The sequence below is a fragment of the Astatotilapia calliptera genome, chromosome 11 (assembly GCF_964374335.1).
Source record: "Astatotilapia calliptera chromosome 11, fAstCal68.1, whole genome shotgun sequence".
Classification (NCBI taxonomy): domain Eukaryota; kingdom Metazoa; phylum Chordata; class Actinopteri; order Cichliformes; family Cichlidae; genus Astatotilapia; species Astatotilapia calliptera.
In genome coordinates this window covers 18562315-18586362 of record NC_137432.1, presented here as the reverse complement: position 1 = coordinate 18586362, position 24048 = coordinate 18562315, and the positions used below count along the sequence as shown (strand labels likewise).

General features: G+C 39.1%; 1 protein-coding gene and 1 long non-coding RNA gene across 2 annotated transcripts; one reads left to right on the top strand and one right to left on the bottom strand.

Moving 5' to 3' along the window:
- The first annotated feature begins 3072 nt into the window (after positions 1-3072).
- On the top strand, positions 3073-7762 carry fpr1 (formyl peptide receptor 1). Its single transcript, XM_026185342.2, has 2 exons — positions 3073-4345; positions 5108-7762. The coding sequence occupies exon 2, from the start codon at positions 5119-5121 to the stop codon at positions 6253-6255; it is 1137 nt and encodes a 378-aa protein (XP_026041127.1). The 5' UTR covers positions 3073-4345; positions 5108-5118; the 3' UTR covers positions 6256-7762.
- A 3464-nt stretch (positions 7763-11226) lies between these two features.
- Positions 11227-23893, bottom strand: LOC145431787 (uncharacterized). Its single transcript, XR_013912081.1, has 2 exons — positions 23763-23893; positions 11227-11281 (listed from the first exon to the last, which is right to left on the bottom strand). It is a non-coding gene; the product is annotated as an uncharacterized LOC145431787 (long non-coding RNA).
- Between the last annotated feature and the right edge of the window lie 155 nt (positions 23894-24048).

Here is a 24048-nt window from a genome sequence, read left to right as displayed (position 1 = left end):
CCTGTCTTGAAACTGTACAGAGTAGAATTTTCTGGCACAACTTCACGTACTTCCATCAAGAGACACAATTACAAGTGCTGCTGGAGTATTAAGCTCTTGATACACAGTCTGTCTGGTACCTTGGGAAATCAGTGAATCATTTTAATCTGTCCAGTTTAAAATATTAAACAAAAATATTAAGCCAACACTGCTGAGTCATAATTTCACAATAGAGATATACTGAAAAGCACAAAGCTCTGTTACTCATGTGTGAGCGTAGGTGTTTATCAGCACCAGACAGGAAAACATTGAAATGTTAGGGCCCATTTACCCAAACCCTGTGATTATACACTTAAGGTTAAAATATAACGCATTCCCATCCAGCACAGGCAGGTTCTTCACCCTGTCATTGCTATGAGACACTCGCATAGTCTGCTTCACTCCTCGTCCAACCTGTATCTTCGTTTCTTCTTTTTCTGACTGGAAACAGCTGCTTGGTTCTGCTGGTAGACTTACTGGACTTACTCACCAAAGTCAAAAACACATCAGGCTGCTTATCTGTTCCCCGATATGAGCAGCACTTTACCTCTTCTCGGTCTAGATTTTACAAGACCTGCTGACAAATTTCATCGCAATATCAAAAGAAGTTACAACACTGCAAGACATCACAGCAACCCACAGTGGTATTTATTAGACTAAGTCCCAAAGTCGCTGATTTAACTGTTGGAAAGTTTCAAATCTGTGACAGCCTCACATATGATAGCCAGATGCCTGTTTAGTTGCACATCTGCAAGACATCATTCAGGATGTGATCAGCTGGATGAATTAAGTAATTAAGAAAGGAAAAAAAAGTTCACTGCTGCTTTCTCTGCAGCCTAAGACTGTCATTGACCTCCAGTTATTTCCAACACCGCAGCATCTGTTTTTCCACATTTGCTACCCTAACGCTTGCTTAGATTATATGGAAAGCATAAAAACTTCCATTTATTTCACCATCTGGCACTGCCTGCATAACCACTTCCGGTTCCCCTAATCCCGTTCCACTTTACCTCAAAACACTCTCAGACGGACAAGACAGAGAGCACTGTGTCAGATCTGTATGACTTATGCAGTGCCATGCTTGTTTTCTGTCAGACAGAGCTGAGGTTGAGTATTCATATTCACTAGGTCTGCTGAGGGGGACTGCGGTTTAAAGTGGGGACGAATGTAAGGAAGTGGTTTTGGTTACTGAGGTGCAGCTTTTTTCCCTGTGTGTGGTTTATTTGTGGAAAAAAAAATAACATTTCCTACCCTTATGAGCAAAAACAGTTGGCACGGGTTTTGACTCAAAAAACAAAATTCCTGACCTCTCCGCACAAGTGAGATGAGGGTTTGATTTCCAGTCAGCACCGCAATAAGATCAACAAACCTTTGAGGTTGCAAGACACAGCAGATTCCCACTGTTTGTGACTTTATGGCAGTGTAATGGAGGTGTAGAAGTTTCAACACTTATGTTCCCCCGTGAAACAACTCGGGAATTTACACATACCTCTTTAGAGTTTAGAAAAGTTGCAAGGTCACACTGTTTTGCACTCAAAAGCAAAATACTGGGTGTATTACAGTGACGCTGGAAGCTGCAGTATGTCATTAGTACTTCACTATCCCACACACAAAGGCGCACACATGCACAGACAGGGAAAGATACATGTATAAATGTACATATATGTTTGGTGTGCCTTCCAGAACAGTTGCTCACAGCTGCTGTATTAAATAATAACCCCCCTCCCCAAACTTCAACAGTGGGCATCACACTCTGCTAAATCTGTATTCTCCTTAAACCTCCACTGGTTGTTCTACACACCCAAATTGGTATTTGTGTGGCATACACATAATTGCAGGTTTGGTTGGTAAATCAAGCCTTGGGCTCTGAAAGCTTCCCTCAAACTATAGCCCTGAGATAGCTATTAATATCCTCTACAGACTCTAGCAAAATGCTTTGCCTTAAAGTTCTGTAACAAAACAGCACAGCAGAAAAATGGGGAAAACACACACACACACACATTTTTGCAGAAAAATAGTGGATGTATTGCTCAAGAGAACCGTGATAAAATTAAACGCTGTCTAGACTTCAGCTAAAACAGGCATGTACTTTAGTTTTGGAGCTGAACAGCTTAATGTTGTGTTTAAGGGAGATGAAAAGATGCGAGCAGTTTCCTGTAGCTAATGGAATGAGTTTGGTCCGAGCATCAGGTATCGCTCACTGGGGATTTTTTTTTTTACTAAAAAGACAAAAAGAAAAGAAAATAGACTCATGGGTCCTCCCACACACTCAAATCAGGGTGTTGTTCTGAACACACGCAGCGACTGAGAGCACATACATCTTCACATACACGCACACATGTAGTGTTTCTTCCTCCCTCTGTCCCTCCCACAACTTTCTGTCATTTCTTCCTCCCCCTCACATCTGGACTTCTGGCAGGACCCAGTTCCTGTGTGATGTGTGTACATTAGAGGGGGACCCAGTTTCTGGGTTGGGCAGGTTCTAGCAGAAGCTTGAACTGTGTGAATCTGATCGGTGAAGGAGTTAAAACTCGTTGTGCTTTACTGTGAGAACAAGTTCACTTATTATAACCGCCATTGTCTAGCTTGATGTTTTCCTGAATTATTAGTATCATCAGAGTTTCTTTTGGTGCTACAAATATTTGTTTTAGAGACTGATATTTTGGGAGGGTATTTCAGGTTGATTCAGAGGATTAAAATCTGCTAGCAGCCAATTTAGAAAACAGTATAGCTGCAACTTTAGAGTTAGGCCATGTGAAAGGTGAAGAGACAAAGTATTGATGCTCACACGATGAGCTCCTAAACATAAAACACAGATGTAGAAATGTGTGGATAGCAGAACAACAAAACCAAGAGTAGCGGGAGCCCATGTGGGAGGAAATATGAGTATGAATTTAAGCTCAGATGAACATCCCCCACCCCAAGTGAAAGGTAGGGCTTTACTCGGGGGATGTGAGATGTTTGTGGCTAAAAGTTCCCTAGATCCACCATCTTGAACTTATTATATATATCTACTATTCAGCCCTCTTCTTCCTGAAACTTGATTAATTGGATATTGTCATAATTCAGTTTGATGGTCCAGATGTGGTTGATGTAAGCATAGAAAATAAGGTAAACTGATTTAAAGAATGACTGTTGATGAGTTCTCAGTTCTCGAAGCTCAAGAGTCACATAAAGTACAACAGAAAACACATAAAGTGCAAAGAAGAGGAACGTGCCAGATAGATGTCATGAATGAAATTGCTCTGGATTACAGTTTAGGTTTGCTCCAGGGTAGTTGTGTGAATTCCTCTTTTTTTAAGGCATGTGATCAGGTCTAGAGTTGATTGCTGGTCCCATTCTCTTTTTTTTTTTGGCATATACACTAAATGTAAAATGCCTCAGAAATACATGGATTTCAGTGATGTGTGACCAAAAGTGTTGCATCATATCCCAGTGTGTTTAACTTGAAAGTCCATCCAAAATTTACAGGTCAACAAACTGAAGTCTACTTAACAAGTAAAAGTTTGCTTATTTGATTCTAACAAGTTTATAACTGAAATATCCAAAATGCTTCCAGTATCATTTTTTGTTTGTTTGTTTGTTTTTTGCGGGTTGTTATCTACAGAAGCGCAACAGATACTGACAGATGCTGGAAGGCTGGAGATGCATATACCAACATGCAAAGATGTCAAATCAGTCAACAACACAGAGCAATTACACTTAACCACAAGCAAACATGAGCTCAACCTACGCAGAGAAAAACACATTATGCAGCAGGAGCCCAGGTGGGCGTATGAGAAGTCCAGGCTCCACTCCTTCTCAGGTAGTCATTTCAACAACCCACAATTTATACATTTAGTTGTTTGGTTACTCAGGGTTTTCACTTTTGGAGTTTCCCGAAGAAAAATGAAGACAATTGTGGCAGACATTTGAAGAAAATCTTGCAGGAGTTTTAGTGAAGCACTAGCGCAGTTCTTGCGGATTAGAGCATCATTTTCACTGTCGGGTTGGATTTAATGTGTGCAGGCAACACATTTAAACTCACACTTAAATCTCCACTCTGCGTGGACAGATTTAATAAGTCATCACTGACAAACTGCTGGTTTAGCACTGTGCATTAGAATATGTTGCGATGCATGGAAATCAAAAGTTCGAGAAGTTAATTTAAGTTCATTGTCGGTGAGAGTTATGGTAGTTGGAGGGCGGGACCTCAGCACCCCCCCGTCCCAGATTTGACGTCACATATTTAACGACTCCGCGATCTGAGCTCCAGCTTTTTCAAAGCCCAGTCGGAGGTAAAGGGAGGGTGTTCGACATAAGAGATCTGAGTGGGTCGCCGAGAGAGGTAGGATTGTAGTTTTTTCTGCTTTGTTATTCAGACGAAGAAAAATAAGGGGGAAAAAGTAGGAAAAGAAAATTAAATGTAAGAAATATACACTGTTTCTGCGAAGCATCTCACATTAGAATGGTTGGGCTTTTTTTTTTTTTTTTTTTTGGAAAAACGTCGGGAACTGGGCTTTTTAATTGTTTTGTGGAGCCGTGAACTATATAAACATTATGCAATTAGCAACGTATTATATGTATTAAATGTAAGTATTATTACGTATAGCCATATTTTCATACGTGGGAACTGTTTCTTGCATGTAGTTATCTGTGGTTAAACCTTAAATCCTCTTCCGTATTTTTCTCTCCTTTTTTTAAAAAAAAAACACCCAAAAAAACCCCAACTTACGTTCATGTGATTTTTAACACAGTGGGAAATTTGCACATGCACGCTGCACAAAACTTGAGGAGGTTTGAGCTTTTTTAAATTAAACTTTAAAAAGCACGCAGAAGTAAACTTTATTAAAATGCTTTTAATATTTGCTCTAATTACTTTTAGGGTGCACTAAATGGGTGGATAATGGAGTTGCCCTGTTTAGGGCATGTTGGAGTTATGTCATGTTTCGGTATGATTTTGGGGGGAATGAAATAAAGGCAACCTTTCTTTCTTTTTATTTGACTGAACTGCTTTCTATGTTTCAATTTAAAGAGTTTTGCTTTGTTGGTCATTAGTAATCTCAGGAAAATCTAAAAAGGTTAATATTCATGTTTGTTTGTGTTGTAGGTTCAAAGACAATGATGGAGTTAATGACTGGCACCCCTCCAAATCTCTTTAATGGAACAGATGACTTTGGAAGTAATGGCTCTATATATGATGAAAGCACAGAGTATGACTACAGAAACGACCACGCCGATTTGAGACATTCTCTGAACACCATGTCTATCGTTGTGTACTCCCTGGCTTTTGTCCTCGGTGTGCTCGGGAATGGAGTGGTTATCTGGGTGACCGGGTTCAAGATGAAGAAAACTGTTAACACAGTTTGGTTCCTCAACCTTGCTGTGGCTGACTTCCTCTTCACTGCGTTTTTGCCCCTCAGTGTGACTTACACAGCTTTGGATTTCCACTGGCCTTTTGGCAAGTTCATGTGCAAGCTGAACACCACTATCAGCTTTCTGAACATGTTTGCCAGTGTCTACATTCTGGTGGTGATCAGTGTGGACAGATGTGTGTCTGTGGTGTGGCCTGTCTGGGCTCAGAACCACCGAAATGTACGCAAGGCATCCTATGTGAGTCTGTGTGTTTGGGTGGTGGCTTTGATTCTCAGTGCTCCATACTTCATCTTCAGGGACATCGGGCCATCGTACCACAATAAGGATATCATCAACTGCTTCAACAACTTTGCTCTTTCTGATGATGAAGACACATACAATGACACTCAGTTGTTTCGTCATCAGGCCATGATTTTCACACGCTTCCTACTGGGATTTGTTGTGCCCTTTACTGTCATTGTCTCCTGTTATGCTGTTATAATCCATCGTCTCAGAAGAAACCGCACACTGGCCAATCAGTCAAGTCGCCCCTTTAAGATCATCGCTGCCATTATCATCACTTTCTTTCTTTGCTGGGCTCCCTTTCACATCATGGGTCTAATTGAGATGGCAAATTACATGCCAGAATATTCAAGTGAGATATTAGATGATATCACCATAATTGGGTTACCAATAGCCACCAGTATGGCCTTTCTCAACAGCTGCCTGAATCCACTGCTGTATGTGTTCATGGGCCAGGATTTTAAAGATAAAGTCCGCAAATCCATCCTGATTGTGCTGGAGAGTGCCTTCCAGGAAGAGGTTTCTCGCTCATACACCTATACAAACTCAATGGTCACCACTCGCAGCAAAGATAAGTCATTTTCTGATGCTGAGTTATAAGGCCGTTAAAGACATGAATAAACTTTCTGAGTAGAAATAACTGTATAACAAATCACTTTTAAACAACTTTTAATCAAAAGTTCTCTTAATCAAAAGAGTTAATCTGTCAGGTGTACAGGAGGATTTCCTCTTTATCTTCACTTTTTTGTTGTGACAGCAGAGTGTTTCTCAGCTACAGCCTCTTAGACTTTGTTTTAGTGATACTGTACAATAAGCTTGCAATTCATTTATGTGTTAAAGCATTGAGGATGGTTAAAATTGTTTCAGTGGCAACTATTTAGTATTTGTAGCAACACCTGAAATGAGATGCGTGTTACTTCTAAGGTGTTCACAATCTGAGTTAAATGTATCGATCTATGGTAGGTGTGATGTTTTATTAGTTTTGCTGTCACACTTTCTCAGACTCAGGGTATAAAAAGATCTGCAAATTTTTCGAGAAGAGAAACTAGTTTCAGAATTGGTAATTTGTTTGTGGTTGAATTCATGCAACACAAGCAATACCAATGTATCATCTGTAGGAAGGAAGCATCTTTTGTTCACACTCCAGTAAATTTCTTCTTCTCTGCATGAGACATAAAAGAAACCAGATTAGAAGTGCATTACCAGTTCAAGAATAGGCCTTAACTTATGGTTTTACTGATCACTGACATAGTAATAAAGACTGTGCTTCTTGCTAGACAATACATTGTCCTGTTAATTAACCTATCAAATTTTACCCTGTAAATAAGCACCTAGAGGTGACCCTTGTTATGATTTGTCAATACATAAATACAACAGAATTTAAATTAGATGAATCTACAAAACTGATTCTGCCCAGTATGGTGGAGTTTGAAATAAAAGTTTTGAACCACTGAACTAACTGATAACAATTATGATTGTAAATGACAAAACTGGCTCACAATATTGAAAACAAATGGCACCTTTAGGTACATATGAAAGTAAAATGTGTAACCCTGTAATCAAATTCTCATTTGACAGAAATCTATTCTAGTATTTATTTATTTGAGCATAATGACCAACAGATCTAATGGATACATAGTGACTATAGAACCACTGGAAAGCTGATAGGGAGTGAGAGGTCAATGTCTGTGGCCTTCATAAGTATTGCTATAATTCTTCAAATATTAATTAATTCTGTTTGTAACCAAAAAGACTACAAATCTACATTTTTTTACATTTCAGAGATAAAATCAGCCTTTTGGAGGTTTACCTCAACAACTAAACTAGAAGGAACAGTTGTCAGCCTTGTTGCCAGTCCTCGATCTATCAAATGAATAATCACCCAATCGGTAAAAATGTTATGAGTTTGGTAAGCATGTCGTCAACATTATATAATCTTGATTCCACTATAAGAAAAAAATGTATTTTTTAATTTTTTTTAATCCCAAATGGCCAAATCTACTTGTCTTTAAATGTCTATAAGTATTGTATTACTATTGTGAATATTTCTGTCAACATTATTTGCATCAATAAAACATTTTTGGCTTTAATGCTTTCCCACTGATAATGTCGACCTACATCTCATTTCATTATCAAAACATAAATGCAGAAAACAACTTATTTCCCTCTACAGAATATTTAACCCTCTCAAGGCAGGTGTTGCTGATTTGCAACAGTTAAAAACTAACAACCTGATTACCCCACATACATATTTTATGAGGTTTTTTTTTACTCAGAAGTACCACTGCAGGACTTGGTTGTGCATTAGCAACAAAAAGTTTAATTTGAGCCTGAGAGGGTTAAAGGATGATACTGAGAAACACAGTAGTTATTAAAATAAAATTATTTTGCTATACCTTTGATGAGAAGTATCGCAGCAGTGTTGAAAGATAAAGATAAGCTCATGCTGACTGATTTGTAGCTTTTAATCGAGTGATTACTGCCTTAAACCACTTTGCACAATTAAAGGCCTTAAATCAGTCAGTAGGCTCCAATCTGTTTCCCCTCTTTAGTGTGTTACAGTGAAGTTCTCAGGCAGTGGATAAAACATTGGAAATTTTGATCCATATCAAAAAGAATCTACTCATTGAACTTTTTCCTAAGACTTCCTTCCTCTTTGGAGCTAAAAGAAGCCACCCAAACACACAAGCTGTCAATGGAAAGCCCAGGATGTCCTCTATTTAGTAGATCAGGCCTTAACAGGGTAGTTCAAATAGGACATAAATGAATATTCTGTTTTTCAGGAGGACATTGACATGATTGCATCACACAGTTGCTACACATTTGTTGGTTGCACATCCATTATGTAAAACCCAAAGGTGCTCTGTTGGAGCGATCTGGCGACTGTGGAGGTCATCTAATTCACTGTCATGTTTAATAAAGCTGTTTGAGATTATTTGAGCTTTTTGACTCAGACTCACAGGTAGATGCAGTAAACAAAAAACTGGCTGATGACCAAAGTACAAAAAAAGAACTAAAGGGAAAAAAGAAACTGAAACCTAAACTGAGAACTAATACTAGGCAAGGGAGTGCTGGAGCTGGAAAATAAGAGGGGAAAATGAACTGACACTCTGAAAAAGATCAAGGAGAAGGCAATAACTATATATACTTAAAAGGGTGATTACAGCAGTGAAGATAACAAATAGAACAGAATAGAGAATAACAGACCAGAGAAAGGAAGCAAAATTTAAGACAATGAAAAAGGAACACAACCTCCAAAATAAAACAGGAAGTGACAGAACTAAATAGGGAAACCGCAGACATGTGAATGGACTTTGCGGTGGATGAAACGCTGGGAAAAGAGCTAAACTCTAAACCAACTGAGAACTAGGAGCAAACCTAAAAACACTAAAGAACACATGAAGTGAATATAAACCTTTAACAAACCAGGGATCACAATGGATAAATAAAAAAATAAAATAAAATAAATAATGACAAAAATATATTTAAAAATAATAAATAATTAAATAAATAAAACCTCTGGCCAAAATATATACACTGGGTAAACTGACCCAGGACTGTCACAGTTAAGTCTATTTGCCCATGTGTGTTATGTTTCCCACCTATTTTCCCTTAAATACACAGCAGCCTCATTACCTGCTGTGTATTTATTGTCTAAGCCTCCCTGTGTTCTTTGTCATGTTCTACCTCAAAGCTGTGTTTTCTCTGATCCTTCCTGGATTGTTAGTTCCTGGCTCCTGCTTTTGTATTGTTTTTGTATAGTAATTCCTGCAATACAGTAATTCATGACAGAAATTTAGGTGAACAATTGGTAATCTTAAGTAACTAAAACATATGAATGCAAAAAACACCCCAATAAACACCCGTTTTCACACCTTGGCTCGTGTGATTAGGTAGAGGATCATCAGGGGGTCCTTTATCCCTCTTTGGGAGGATACTCCCACTGGGTTTAAATCTGGGACTCTCCACCATTTGACCCTTTAGAACTGAAGAAGCTTCTCGGATGAGAGGTGAAACGTCTTCAAGCAACTTAAAGAAGTCCAGTTGCTTTTCTTTCCAAATCAGGAAGTGTGCGAATGCTTTTTTTATTGCACTGTATATGTCTGTCCAGCAGAGGGACTCTTTACGCTTTTGCTTTACTGATATAGTGCAGCAGTCTTGAGAAGAAGACATGAGCACAGACGGGCTGATTTGCAGTTTTTAATGATGTAATTGCAGCAACATGCTTGGGTACAAATCAGCCAGTAAACCCCCATCTTTTTGTCACTGTAAGTGTATTCTGGTCAAGAAGTCAGGCTGCTGGTAAATAAATGGAGTTTGATAAGCTATTTTATGTAATAAAACTCAGTTACTACTAGTATCTTTTACATATTTTCCTCTTTTTCCTTCTTTTTTCTTCACTCTTCCATCTTTTTTAAATGAGTTTAGTTGCTTTATGCGTCATAAAGAAAGGCACTTTTGGTCTGAGTCTCATAGAAATCAGGTGTCAAAGACTATTATTCAGTTAATAAAATGGAGATAGGCAAAGGTCAACCCTCTGACACCTAAGTCAACATCAGCGATGACCTTAACTGTAGCTCTGAATCCTAACCCCAACCTTCATGATTTATGGAAAATATAAATATAATCTTTCTTCATTTCTTTCTTTGTCCACTGATTGAGAACTGGTTAAGAAAATGGATGGACGGATTATCATGTAAATGTCCCACTCAAAGTTAAACTGCAAACTCACATAGAATCAACTCCTTTGTAGCTCCAGGGATATCAACACAATATACCTCAAACTGAGCTGTAGGTGGCAGGGGAATCCTTCTTGTTGATTAGAATCAGTGAATGTTTTTCTTCCATAGATTAGAAGCAAAATTCAGTGTCTATTATTTATTACTTACTTTATATACCAAATGCAATACTATTCACTTAAAAGAGAATAGTCCAGAGAGTGCGCTTCATTATTATTATTATTATTACTATTATTATTATTATTATTATTATTATTTGTATAACTGTGTCATGTTGTAATGAAACTGCAGTTCCAGAAAATATGCTCTACTTTTACTTTAAAGTATTATTATATTGTCGATTTATAACTGTTTCATGCCTGACTGTTTCATGGGCTATGAGCTCATGTGGTCTGGAGCTTTGGCAGAGCTTGTGTGAGCCAACAGTGTAAATTTTACACCTGATACACCTTAATGACACTATTATTAAATCTCCTGCTAGTGAGGAGACTTTCCTTTTGGGTCTTCAAGACAAGTAGTGTAATGCTGTCCTGCTATCATGTCGGAGGGCGAGCAGCAGCTGCTCCATCTTCTTCTGGACCACTGAGTGTTTGGCTCACAGATAAATTTCATATAGCACTCTATATAGATACACTTTCTTTTTTTTTAAGGTTTGCTGGTTAGCTTCTACATTTTTATTTCAAGGAGTATTTAGTGACATCCTCTTGCCATGAAGACATTATAGTTTTGTTTTTCATGGAATGGAAAAGGACTCAATGCACATATTTCAGGGTTAAGCAGAAATGAGCTGTAATACAACATCAGTAGAGGTGTTGTAACTGACGCAAAAAAAATTCTCTGTCTCAATTCTGATCATAAGTTAAAAGGAACAGAAAATCAGATTTAACCTGTAGGAGTCAGGGCAGAGGAGCACAGAGAGGCAGAGGGGAGAGACGTCTGCTGGAGAGGTGAGTCAAAGGATGGAGTCATTTGTGATGTAGACAGTCTGATTAGAATTTTATGGGACTCAATATGGATATGAAATATGAAACATTTCAGTCACGGTACAACATATAAGACCTGTTTAACTTGAGCTTTTATTTAGGAGAGTCAAGGTTAGAAAGTGGAGAGAGCAAAGAGAGAGAGATATATATAAGTCAAATTAGCCTGACTCACATATTTTTGAGGGTTCAAGTCAGAGAGAGCAAGGAGAGACAGAGGAGCTGCGGCAAATGGATCGAGAGGCAGAGGAAGATCAAGTTATTACAGAGAGAGGAGAGCAAACAGGCCAAGAGAGGGAAAATGATGAAGCAGCTGCAGCAACTCATTCTACTACAGGGTTTGATTTAGGTGACAAAGACACAGGGCCCAGACAGGTGAAGCTGAAGAGCTATCCACATGATACGTTTGGTACACAGAAGCGAGCATTTAACCACAGCTGGTTTGAAAAGCACAACTGGTTAGAATATTCAGTCAACCAGAGTGCAGCTTTCTGCTTCCCATGTAGAGTGTTTGGCAAAAACATCAAACATGATAGTTTGGTCAGTAACGGTTGCAAGAACTGGAAGAAAGCTTTAGTCATCTTTGGCAAGCATGAGATGGCACAAACACATAAGGACAGTGTTGTTACATGGAAAAGCTACCAGGGAACTAGCAAACAGGGAAACGTTGCACAGATGATAGCAACTGCAAATGTGAGTGAGATAGTCGAAAGAAGAGAGTATCTCAGACGAATTGTTGCAGTCACCTCTGTGTTAGGGAGACAGGGACTCCCTTTTCGTGGTCATGATGAAGGTGAAGACAGCCCAAACAGAGGGAATTTTCTTGCATGCATGGAGCTTTTGAAGGAGTTTGATCCTTTTCTTCAAAAACATAATCCCCCATCAAATGCACAGTATATCTCACCAACATCCCAGAATGACATGATTGACTGTTGTGCCCAGGAAGTTACTAGTGTCATTGTATCTGAAATGACAAAGTCTAAAGTCTATTCCATCATGGTGGATGAGGCAAGGGATAAAAAGGCAGAGCAGTTAGCTGTTTGTGTCAGGTACGTGTCAGAGGGGGCAGTGAAGGAGCGTTTCCTTGCACTTGCAGAGATAAAATCATTTGATGCCCAGTCCATTGCAAATGAGATTCAGCAGCAGATCCAAAACTATGGTCTTGCAGAGCTTAAGTGTGTAGCACAAACATATGATGGTGCAGCCGTTATGAGTGGCTCCACTGGAGGTGTACAAGCACATTTTAGAAGGCTCCATCCTGAGGCTATCTATGTGCATTGTTATGCTCATCAACTCAACCTGGTTTTGTGCAATACTTGCAAGGCTGTCCCAGAGGCTGTGGAGCTTTTCAGCTTGTTGGAGTGTGTGTATTCTTTCTTCAGCACCTCCCTAGTCAATCATCATAAGTTCATGGAGACTCAGGCAAAGCTTGGATTGACAAAAACTGAGCTTGTGCAACTTTCAAACACTCGCTGGGCATGTCAGTTGCGATCAATCAGTGCAGTTCTTGAGACATTGCCTGCCATTTTGGAGTGCCTATCTGCAATTGGATCCCCCATAGCTGTTGGTCTCAGAGCAAAGCTCTACAAGTTCTCAGCAGTCTATGCACTACTGATGTTTCAGTCGATTCTGTCTGTAACCGAAGGACTCCACAAATTCCTGCAGAAAGAGACTTTAGACCTGGCAGAAGCTTTTATCTGCAAACAAGCTGTGTGTGACACACTTAAGGGCAAACACTCAGATGCATTTGCTACAGAGCTGTATGAGAAAACCAAGGCCCTGTGTAACACCCACAGTATCCCTGAACCAGGTGCCAAGACAAGGCACAAACAGAGGAAAATGGAGGATTTTGTCCTGGAGGCAACTGTGGGTTCACGCACTGAATTGAACAACTCAGACACATTGAAAAGAGAGTTACTTTTCCCTTGTGTGGATCAGATGGTTGGCGAGCTTGATCAAAGATTTTGCAGTGTAGATGCAGGGCTGCTAAAAGGCGTCCAGGCATGCAGTCCTAAATCTGAGAACTTCTTGAGTGAACCACACTTGAATGAACTTGTAAAGCACTACAGACTTGACCTGAAAAAAGAGGTGGTTCTGGTGGCCAGAAACTTTCTTACCCGGAAAACAGAGGCTGGATGTCCACCCAAAAATATGTTGTCTGTGTACAACCTCCTTGATTCAGACATGTTTCCCTCTCTGAAGGCAACCATCCAAGTTGCCCTAACAGTGCCTGTCAGCAGCTGCTCGTGCGAACGGTCCTTTAGTGCACTGCGTCGGCTGCACTCCTGGCTGCGTCAAACAATGGGTCAGAAAAGACTTCACAGTCTTGCAGTCATGTCTATTGAAAAAGACACGCTTCAGCATCTGAGTCACAACAGAGTGATTGACCGATTTGCCACTCTTAAAAACAGACGTCATTCTTTGATGCTTCCACCCACCAAGTAACTGGTGATTGCAGCCAGAAAAATGTACTTTTTTATTTTCAGTTTTTTTCTTGTTATTGATGCGGCAAACACATTTCCTCTGTTTTTTTGTTGTACTGTATTATAAAGCAGACTGAAATAAAACAATAGATCTATTGGTGGCCTAGGATGTTTAATCTGTCCAAAAAAGTAGGAAAACAATTTCTCAGTCTTTGTTTTCTGTTTGTGAAATTTTGTGCTCATTCACTACGTTCGTTCATGTCGTGTGCATCTCTTGGGGGCTAAGCCCCCCCTGTCCTTAAAACCTAGTGACGCCCCTGCATCTAACCCTAAAATGTTTGTTAGCAGAGAAAAGACACAGGCAGACTACGCTAATGACATGTGATGTTACAACACTAGTGAAATATTAGTGTCATATATTTGTTCAAGACGTTTTTCTTATGGGCAAAAATATTAAAACCATGATGAACAGGGGTGGTGATTCCTATGGCTTTCTGTATATAATTTGGAATTTTGTATGTAGCCGCTAAACTGGTGGAACTAAATCTTCACCACCACGCCTATACAAGCAGAAAGGGGAGTGAGTGGGTCAGCGCTCAGAGCACAGAAATTTAGCTGGCTTCAAACACACCATTTATTTTCAGGATAAAACACAGTCAAAACCCCAAATACAAGCTAAAATCCCCGTATACAATAAAAATAGTGTTTACAACCCGCTAAAAACCCTGCCGGCAGGAATGATTAAACGCTAAAAACACAAAGCTAAATGAATGTTTTTCCCTATACTAAAAACTCCCCCCCAGGGTCCTAATTCTCCCAGTCCAGCAACACACGGGCAAATTCTCCTGAGCTGAGAGAGACAGGAGAGGAACTCCTCTTCCGGGATGTGGACTCTCGCCAGCAGAAGACCAGGGAGGAGGCTCCTATCTCCACCTGACTGTGCGCAATCGTGCAGTCCAGCTACTCTCCACCTCCGCGCACGGCCTCCCTCGTAGCTCCGCCCTGAAACAACAGACACGGGCCAGCAACGTTGTCAGCGCAGCCGCTGTTACCCTTCCCCGGCAAAGCTACTCCTAGCGCCCAACAGTGGGAAAGCGATACTCACAGATGCAGGCAGAGGCGTACCCCTGCCCTACTGTGGATTTCACGCGTCGCCTCCCACGGTCGCTATTCTGTCCGTCGGGACTGGATCGCCGGGTTGTGCTGGCCGATCGCCGAATGTCTCGTGGCGCCCCACAGTCAGGCCAGAGGTCCTTCTTCTCATATGCTGGCTTGCACACGTTTTGTTTTCCAGCTCTCCACTTTTCGTGTGTCTCTCTCTTTTTTGTCTTTGCGCTCACTATCTCCCTTAAGTCAGTTTGGTGGCTGATAGGCCACCTCGGGGAACGCCCCCACCTCACAGGTGCCTACAATTGTCCGCTTAATCCACAGTGGAATAATAAAAAACATATTGTTCAATCAACACTATAAATATGGAGATAAAATCATGCAATAGGAATATCAATAAACAAACATGCAATATCACTATTACAATAAAATCATGCAAATAAAATCGACACCCTGTACCAACACAGTCTGATCCAAAACAAAATATAAAAACACAATTTTCCACTGTGTGACATGTACAAATGTAGGCCAATAATAAATACATGATATCATTTCATTCATTTCAAAGGTTTATTTGCATGACGCACAAACAGACACAATTGAAAGGTACAAATGTGTTGTGCATGAAACGAATTCAAACGTGCTGCAGATGTGTCGCAAGTTCATTTATTTAACCTCATTTATTTTTAGTTAGGTAAACTCTAAAAATAACAGATCGCTGGTGCTTAGAATACAGTTGAATAACTATTATAAAACTGATGATATAATATTTCTGTCCAGTTTGCAGTCTTCATAATGAACATGCTGTTGCAAACTCTGCCCCTCTCGGTGGAAATGCGCCTTCTCTTTTCTCTTTGTATAAAAACATTTTAAAAGTCAGTTTAATCTCAAAATTCACTGTTAAATCCAAAACTCATCAGATAAAGAAAAGTGAATGGTTCAGTCTAACACATGTGCCAGTGAACCATTAAACGTCTGTGAAACTATGCAGTTCTGAAACGTAACTTTAACCTCAGCCAAACCGATTTGCTCAGTTGTAAATAAAACAGCGAAGTAAACGTGACCCGACAGACAAAACCTGAGTGAATTAAGTCCAGCGTTTAACCACAGAGCTAAAACTCAGGTGAGGTTTCAAAGCTGTGTGCCGGTGATTGGACATCAGCCGCTGATAAAGCGGTTCGCCTAAAGTTCTCTGCAGGGAAAATAGCTCCAGCAGCTCTGCCCTCGGGGGAAAAATACTATATTTACTTATCTTGTGCAGAAAAATGCGCCGACATTGCGTTATATCGAGCACTGGCTGCCCAGTTAAACTGTGACTATCACCAGGTAACTTGGGCGTGTTTCTTGAATTAGCAGCAGGTGTTAAACAGCTGACAGATGAGGAGGAGGAAGCATGCAGGTAAACTGAGGGTCTGTTGAGCTGATCGCTGGTGTCGTGAGGAAAATGTCAGCTCGTTCTTTATGTTACAGAAGCACAGAGACACAAGGCCAGGTGGGAAGAGACGACCGTTTGGTAAAAATGAGAATCTGCGAATGCAACATGTGGAATACGGACAGTGGAATATGTAAAGGAACCGGTTAACGATAACTTTTGCAAACATGTTCTATGTTGACAACCTGACCAGACATGTGAAGATTACGCCATGACATTCTCGCCTAAAACACTATTTAAAGTGTAGTTGGTGACAGAAAAACGGGGTATTTTAAAACTTTACAATACCACCATTGCTGCCTGTGATTTGAAATGCATTCTGGGCTGCCCCAAGTCCACACAAGCAATCGATTATCTAGGATTGACCTGTCTTGACTTACTTTGCACAGCAACCAATCAAATGCTAGAGAAGCTGCAGTAGCCAAGAACCCCGCCCACTTAGTTTGATGGGTGAGGCTGACCATGCTGGGCTGACAGATAAAATAATTTCAAGTTGAGACATGAAGGGCACAAAAGTGCCATAATTAATTAAATAAATAAATCATTAACTAATTAATTTAAAAGGTCAATAATTATTTAAATGTGTCAATTAATTAATTAAATGTGTCGTAAATATTTATTTAATTAATTATTGACACATTTAATTAATTATTTAATGGTGTATTTAATTAATTTCATTATGGCAGTCCTGGCGTTCCATAAATACTAGCAACACTTATACTTATGAAATAGAGTACCACGTTACAATAAGACAATGTTGTTATTTACTCTGTAAACACTGTAAATCATTCAAAACTATTAATTATGCATTAATTAAGGTTGAGAAAGAGGAAATCCTGACCAGTTTCTTGCCAAATCTGTTAAGATATACATTTCATCAAGAATTGCTATATTAAACATTTTAGACACTTGCAAACATTTTTAGCATATAATATAGCACTTTGTCGATGCATTACAAATATCCACAGTTATCAAAGGAAGCCTTGTTGTAAAGTGTAAAACATGTCACTATTTATTATACCTAGACCTAAATTACAATCAGTGCTCAAAATAACATGTAATTACCGTCAAAAATGGCAATGTATTATAACAGTAACACATGTAAAATTAAATGCGTTGTTAAGAACACCAAATAGCCCCCCCTTCCAAAAAAAAGTTCATGCCAACATGCAATGGCAAGACATTCAGGTTCAGACTGGAAACATCTTTTGTATATTCTTGAATAAGCATCCCTGTGGTTCATCAGGTTGTCGTAATTCGTCAACCAAGACAAGATAACCATTCAAGAACCATGAGATGTTCCTCCAACAACATCTCAGTATGATTGTCAGTCTATGGACATGTCCTTTCTTGGTCATCCAAGCTCTTTCGATATCTTGTCTATGACTGCCAGATTGAGGACCTACAAACCACCTGCTGTGATTTACCTTGTAATGTCTGTACCCCATGTCAGTCAAAACATTCTTGTAGGCATTCATTGCTCTCATTGCTTTATCAGTTTAATTTCAATCCTGCTGAAATTGTGTTGAAACTGTTTTCAACATGAAAATGTTATAACTGAAAACATTCTTGAGCTGAAAAATTTTCTCAGCAAATCTTTGTTCCAGTTATGACTTCATACCCTAGGATCCAGATAGACTGGGTAATTAATATCCCCAGTACTGTAACTTGAGACAGATTCATCAAGATCAGGTAGTCCATCAAATTTACATATGATCTCAGTGTCTCTGATGACGGGGAAAAGAATAAAACCATCTGGAAGATGACAGCTCTCTTAAACCGACTGCAACAAGGCTGCCTCAATCAGTCGAACCACAGAAGGCCTGTGTTGATGAGCAGGTTGCTGCCTTTGACTGCAGTTTGTGTCAAGGAAACAAATTCTCACAACTTCAGAGCCATAGCTCATACCGCTCATCCATAATAAATTTTGGGTGTTGTAATTTTGTCTTTGCTCAGGCTTCTCAAAAGTTAGTATATCCTTTTCTGAGCTCACACCAATGTTCCCTCAAAATTTTCAGGTGTGTGAGCGAACTCACAGACCCCCTGAGCGAACCCTTGGACCACTGTGAGCGACATTAGATGTGTACAATGTGGTCACGACAGCATCGCATCCATCGAAGTTACATGGTTTATAAAAAGAGCCAAATTACAGCATTTACATTTCTGTTAGAATACCTTTAATTAAAAGCTTTAGCCCATTTACAGAGAAAATTACAAAAATCTTTTTTTAATGACCTGTGCACTATGTCAACGCTATTGGAAGTATGAATATTTGACTTTAACTATGGCAAATCATGAACTGCCAACCAAATCAAGCCTATTATAAACTCCAATTTTGAAACTTAATATTTTTATTATAAAGCTCTGACTTGTGTTATGATGAGTATGAGCCAGTCTGTGAAGCTCCTGGTCCTCCTGTCCTACTGTAATATACTTATATATCTATATTATTGCTAATATATATTGTAATATATCTATATCACTAAAGCACTTCTGGATGGATGCAAACTGCATTTCGTTGCCCTGTACCTGTGCATGTGCAATGACAATAAAGTTGAATTCTATTCTATTCTATTCTACTGCGGTCTGGGAGACAGTCCTACTGTCCTGTAACTCTTTGTCTGCAAAATACAGTATATAATGACACAATTATTTGCATTTCTAATACTCATAAACTGGTGACAGTATTTAATGATCAATATCCATGAATGAAAACTCAATAAATGACACCAGATGAGTAGTAAACTTATCAAGAGCTTAAATTTCACCTTATTTTTCTCGTCTGTCCTTCTCACGTCTCCAGTGGTTGTACACGTCGTCCAGGTTGATGGCCTCATCTGCTTGCAGCTTTGACTTTATGCGCATCAGCTGTTCCCAATGGTCCACCACAAGATGATTTCTGGATGCCGTTTTGATATGATTCATTAAACTAAAGCCTCTTTTGCAATCTGCACTGGATGCTTGAAATGTAGCACAAATATCCACAAGCTGTGAGATGTGTTTTAGCTCTTCACATTTTAGCGTTGCAGCCACCATATCTGAGAATGTGCTGATTGACCCATGTTTAAGTTTGTGCCTCATTATGTACTTGAAATCAGAATATTCACTGTTTATGACCTCCACTTCTTTGCCAGCGTGGCAATGTCTCCTGCTCCATACTCAAAGCTGATGTCTGAGTTCAATGCCTCAATGTCAAATGCAGACCACTCCTTTAATTCATCCTCTGGAAAACGAGCATCCAAGTGATCACAAAGCTTACGAATAACACGAATAATCTCACTGGTATTCTTGCTATGGACAGATGAGGCCCTCATCGACTCTATGACACGGTCACTCCACTTAACATCCTTTTCCTCTGTCAAGTATTGGGAACGCAACTTCTCAATCTTTGCTCTTGCCAAGCAGTGCCCTTCCATCACAGTCAGGTTGCATCTTTGAAAAGAAAGACACAGGTGTGCCAGCTCACCCAAAACATCTCCCAGAGCGGTGAGAGTAACCTTGAAGTTTGAATCGGTTAGTTTTTTGTAACAGTAATTTGCCACTGGACGCGACAGCCATCGCACTTCACTCAGAGGCCTGAATGACAGTGCAGCCTCATCAAGAACCTTTGCTAGGTCTTCCAATTTTCCCCTCTTTACAGTGGATCTAGAGAAAGTGGAGTAAACTGTTCTAAGAAGAGTTTCCACATCACGCATCAAAGGTACATCTTTCCACGCATCATCAATGCCCAAGTCCTCTCTATGGGCTACACAGTGTTGTTCAGTTAAGTGTGGTATTTTCTGCTTTAATAAAGCTGCAACTCCGTTGTGCTTTCCTAGCAGTACTGAGGCACCATCGGAGGTCAGCATCACCATTCTCTGCATGTTTAGTTCATGCTTGGTGTAAAACTGAGTTATTGCCTGCACAATATCCTGAGCCGTGCATGCGGTCAGCTGGATGATGCCACCAAACACAGTTTTATGGTTGACGTTATTTTCCTCCCTGTATTTAATATACAGGACTAGCATTTTGTGCACTGTTATGTCTGTGCTCTCATCTATGATCAGGGTGTGCCAAGGTGCATTTTTAACTTCACACATTGTCTCATTCTGCACTACTTCATTAATTGAATTCACAAACTCAAAAGGCATAATTTTTGTTTCGCCAGCTTTCTGGTATACTCGCCTCTGTCAGTGTGCCCCAGGGTGGCTGTGGCTACAATGTAGCTTGCCATCACCTGTGTGTGAATGGGTGGATGACTGGATATGTAAAGCGCTTTGGGGTCCTTAGGGACTAGTAAAGCGCTATATAAATACAGGCCATTTACCATTTTACTCACATCAACGACGTTGATTAGCTGCGTATATACGAATGTGAATCGCATCATTGGCTGGACTATGGGATAAGGTGGCATCATTGAAATCCCATACGGGAGCAGCCAGTCACTTACTGACTAACACTGCAAAACAGAATCGTTAAAGTATTCATTTTAATTTCAATTCAGGTTAGATTTTTTTTTTCTGTGCGCAATGCAGATTTTCTGTGCGCAGAGACCATGCCAGCAGTGCGCAATTGTGCACGTACGCAGCTTAGAGGGAACATTGGCTCACACCTTCCTGTTTTACTGTCTGCCCTTCCTTCACTTCATCCTCTGTCCTGCTTTAATGACAATCATCTGTCGTATAATGCATGATCACTGTTAATGTAATGGGTGATACCACCTAACAACCCAACTGTAGGTCACTCCTACTGCAGGTATAGAGAATGTAGTTTAGTCAAAAAGTTTGACTGTGTAAAGTTACTTGTTAAAACAATGTTTTAGTGATTATGAAGTTTCCTTCATGTAATTGTTTCAATGTTCATAAAATAAAAACAAATGTTACCAGAAATACACACAAAAATTATGTTATAAAGTCTTGATGCATTCTCAATCATCATTATATTACTGTATTGACAAGTTGTGAACTTTTTTTTTTCATTTCATAATAATTTAATAAGTTACTGATATAAATTAAGCTGTAATTAAGATGTAACAAGATGAAAGGAGGGCTTTCAAGAGACACAACAAATGCACATACTGCCATTTTACTGCCAGTTAGAAATATATGTTTGTTTTCTGATGGATTAGATGAGAACATTGGTCTGTAAGTCTAAAGCCATCAACATGTTAAAAAGCTGTAGTTTTAATTTGGGTTTGTGCAAATACAGTTCATTTACTTATCTAATTTTGAAGCAGGGATGACATGAAAAAGTATTCGACCCGTCCTCGACCCACAAGAAAATTTAATGTTTTTAAATCCTGTGCTGACAACTAAAGGTGACTAGTAAGTGAGAAATTTTTCGTAACACTCAAGAAAAATGTAAGAATATTTAAGTCCTTTTTGATTGTGTAGTTGTGATGTGCTGATGGCTAACATTTCTGAGATAAAAAAAAATTGTGCTCCTGTCTTTTTAAGGACAAGGGTAATTCTGCAAATGAACAGTTTAACAGTAAAAACTGACATTTCAGTAACAGCGAAACCAAATGTGCACTGGGGAAGCTTTCAGTTCCTTAAAAGAAAACAGTTTTGTTTTACATTGACTTTATATTGACATATTTGCCGGAGCTTATACAGGCCAAGGAATTAAACCTTGGTATAGGTTTTAAATAATGGTTATCATCAAGTCTGTGTATGAAAATAATTATTTGATGGAACAGTAAAATCAAAATAAATCAAATTCAAATTTTATTTGTTACATAATCAATTAATAATAATAATAATAATCAAATAATCAAATAATAATAATAATAATGTCAAATAATAATACAAGTTCAGTTTTATTCAAATGCATCATTAACTTTAAAACAAATTCACAAAAGAGACAATTTAAATATTGAAAACAGAGCTTTACAAAAGCAGCAGCAAAACAAGGACTCAGATTTCTGAGTTAATTACGGCCCTATGAAGCTTGAACCTTTTGGTTGTTTGACATTGCAAGTTTAGTGTATTGAGTCATAAACAGCTGAACTAATTGTAAGCTATGTAAATGATTTAATTCAGTTTACAATGGCTTCATATTCAGTTTCTTTTTTAAGACGCTTAAAAAAAATCTGTCATCAAAGGAGGAATGGAGAAGTGGTCTGAGGAAAAAGACAACCCCCTCTCATAAGAACTGCTTACAAACTTAACAGAAACTAAAAGAAAAGAGCAAAATTGTATGTGACCATCTCAAAATGCATCTCCTTATGCTGACCATTGGGGTTGTGCTGTTCCCTAAATGTAAGTAAATTTTAATTAAATCTTTAACAAAAACACCTTTCTTTAAAATAAATAAATACATAGTCGTTAAAGAAATCAAGACCAGGCAGCATCACTTCCTCTTTCCCTTACAACACAGCGTGGTATTTTGTGTAACTTTATATGTGTAGCTCAATTAATTTCAACCTAATTTCATTTACTTATGTCATACTGCAACCTGCATGCGCTTTATTAGAGCACACCGGCTCTGTAAGCCACCTGTAAATTGTATTTACAGAGGGCTATTCATTTGTTGTGTCACTAGCAGTGTGACCTGAGGTTCTTCAGTTCTTAACCAGCGTGCAAAAGTTTTGGTTAGCACCTCGTTTAGCACCCACATGTAATTAATGTATGTAATTAATGTAGCTTGTTTGTAGTTTTGCAGGAAGAGAAGGCCATTCAATTTGGATAAATGACCTCCCCACATATTAGAACTGTGTGCAGGTCACTTTGAGCAGAGAATCTTATCACAATATCTTTCCATTCATTTCACAACAGCGTGTTCAAAGGTTAGCTGTTAGCAGAGATGGGTCTTCCAGCAGAATCTGCATGAATACTGAAGATACTCATTATCTAGATAGAGGAATAATCAGAAGTGGACTCTGGTGTATACTCCGCCGCATAACAGGAAGCATTCTTTCAAAATAAAATCACAACAGATGACAATGAGGGCTATTAACTAGCTCAACATTAGCTGCTCAAGCTGCCTGTTGCGGATGTGCAACATTGCACCTCTGTGACCAGTTAAACTCTTCTTGCCGAGAATGACGGGGGGGGGGGGGGGGTAGGACGCATCAAGTGTGGCGTTTAACAACAAACATCGTCAGCTGTCATCTAACAGACAACTTTTGTTTTACACATTCCGATTCCACAGTGGGAGTATTTGTCAAGTTCATAATCGCCTTTATTGCTGTTACACCCATAAATGTCTCTGTAATACGCTGTAAGTCCGCTGTCCAGCTCAGTGTTGCTCTGATTAAAGCTTAATCATCTCAGGGAGATGATTGAACTTCATCTCCCTGATCAGATGATCCGAGGCACTGTATATATATATTTATTTATTTATTTATTTTATTTTTAATTTTTTTTTTTTTTTTTAATTTTTTTGTTTGCTCATTTTAGGAGATACCCCCTCTTGTGGTGCAATGGAGGAATAACTACTCTTTAACCATACTCGCTCAAAGGGTCAAATTTTGGTAATTGTTAGACTGAGTTAAGTTTCCTTTAAATCCCAAATGCATGGCAGATGTAAGAAGGGTGGTGATGATGATGATGATGATGATGATGATGATGATGATGATGATGATGATGATGATGATGATGATGATGATGATGATCTGAAGCTGTTAAGAATGTACAGTCCAGAAAAAAGGTATGAGCATCTGGACACAGATGCTAAACTGCTGTCAGACCCTAAATAAATTATCCTCTGTTGTTACAGATGCTGTTTCAGCT

What these genes read in the sequence shown, in the direction of transcription:
- fpr1 (XM_026185342.2), top strand. Translation starts at nt 5,119, where the DNA reads ATGATGGAGTTAATGACTGGCACCCCTCCAAATCTCTTTAATGGAACA.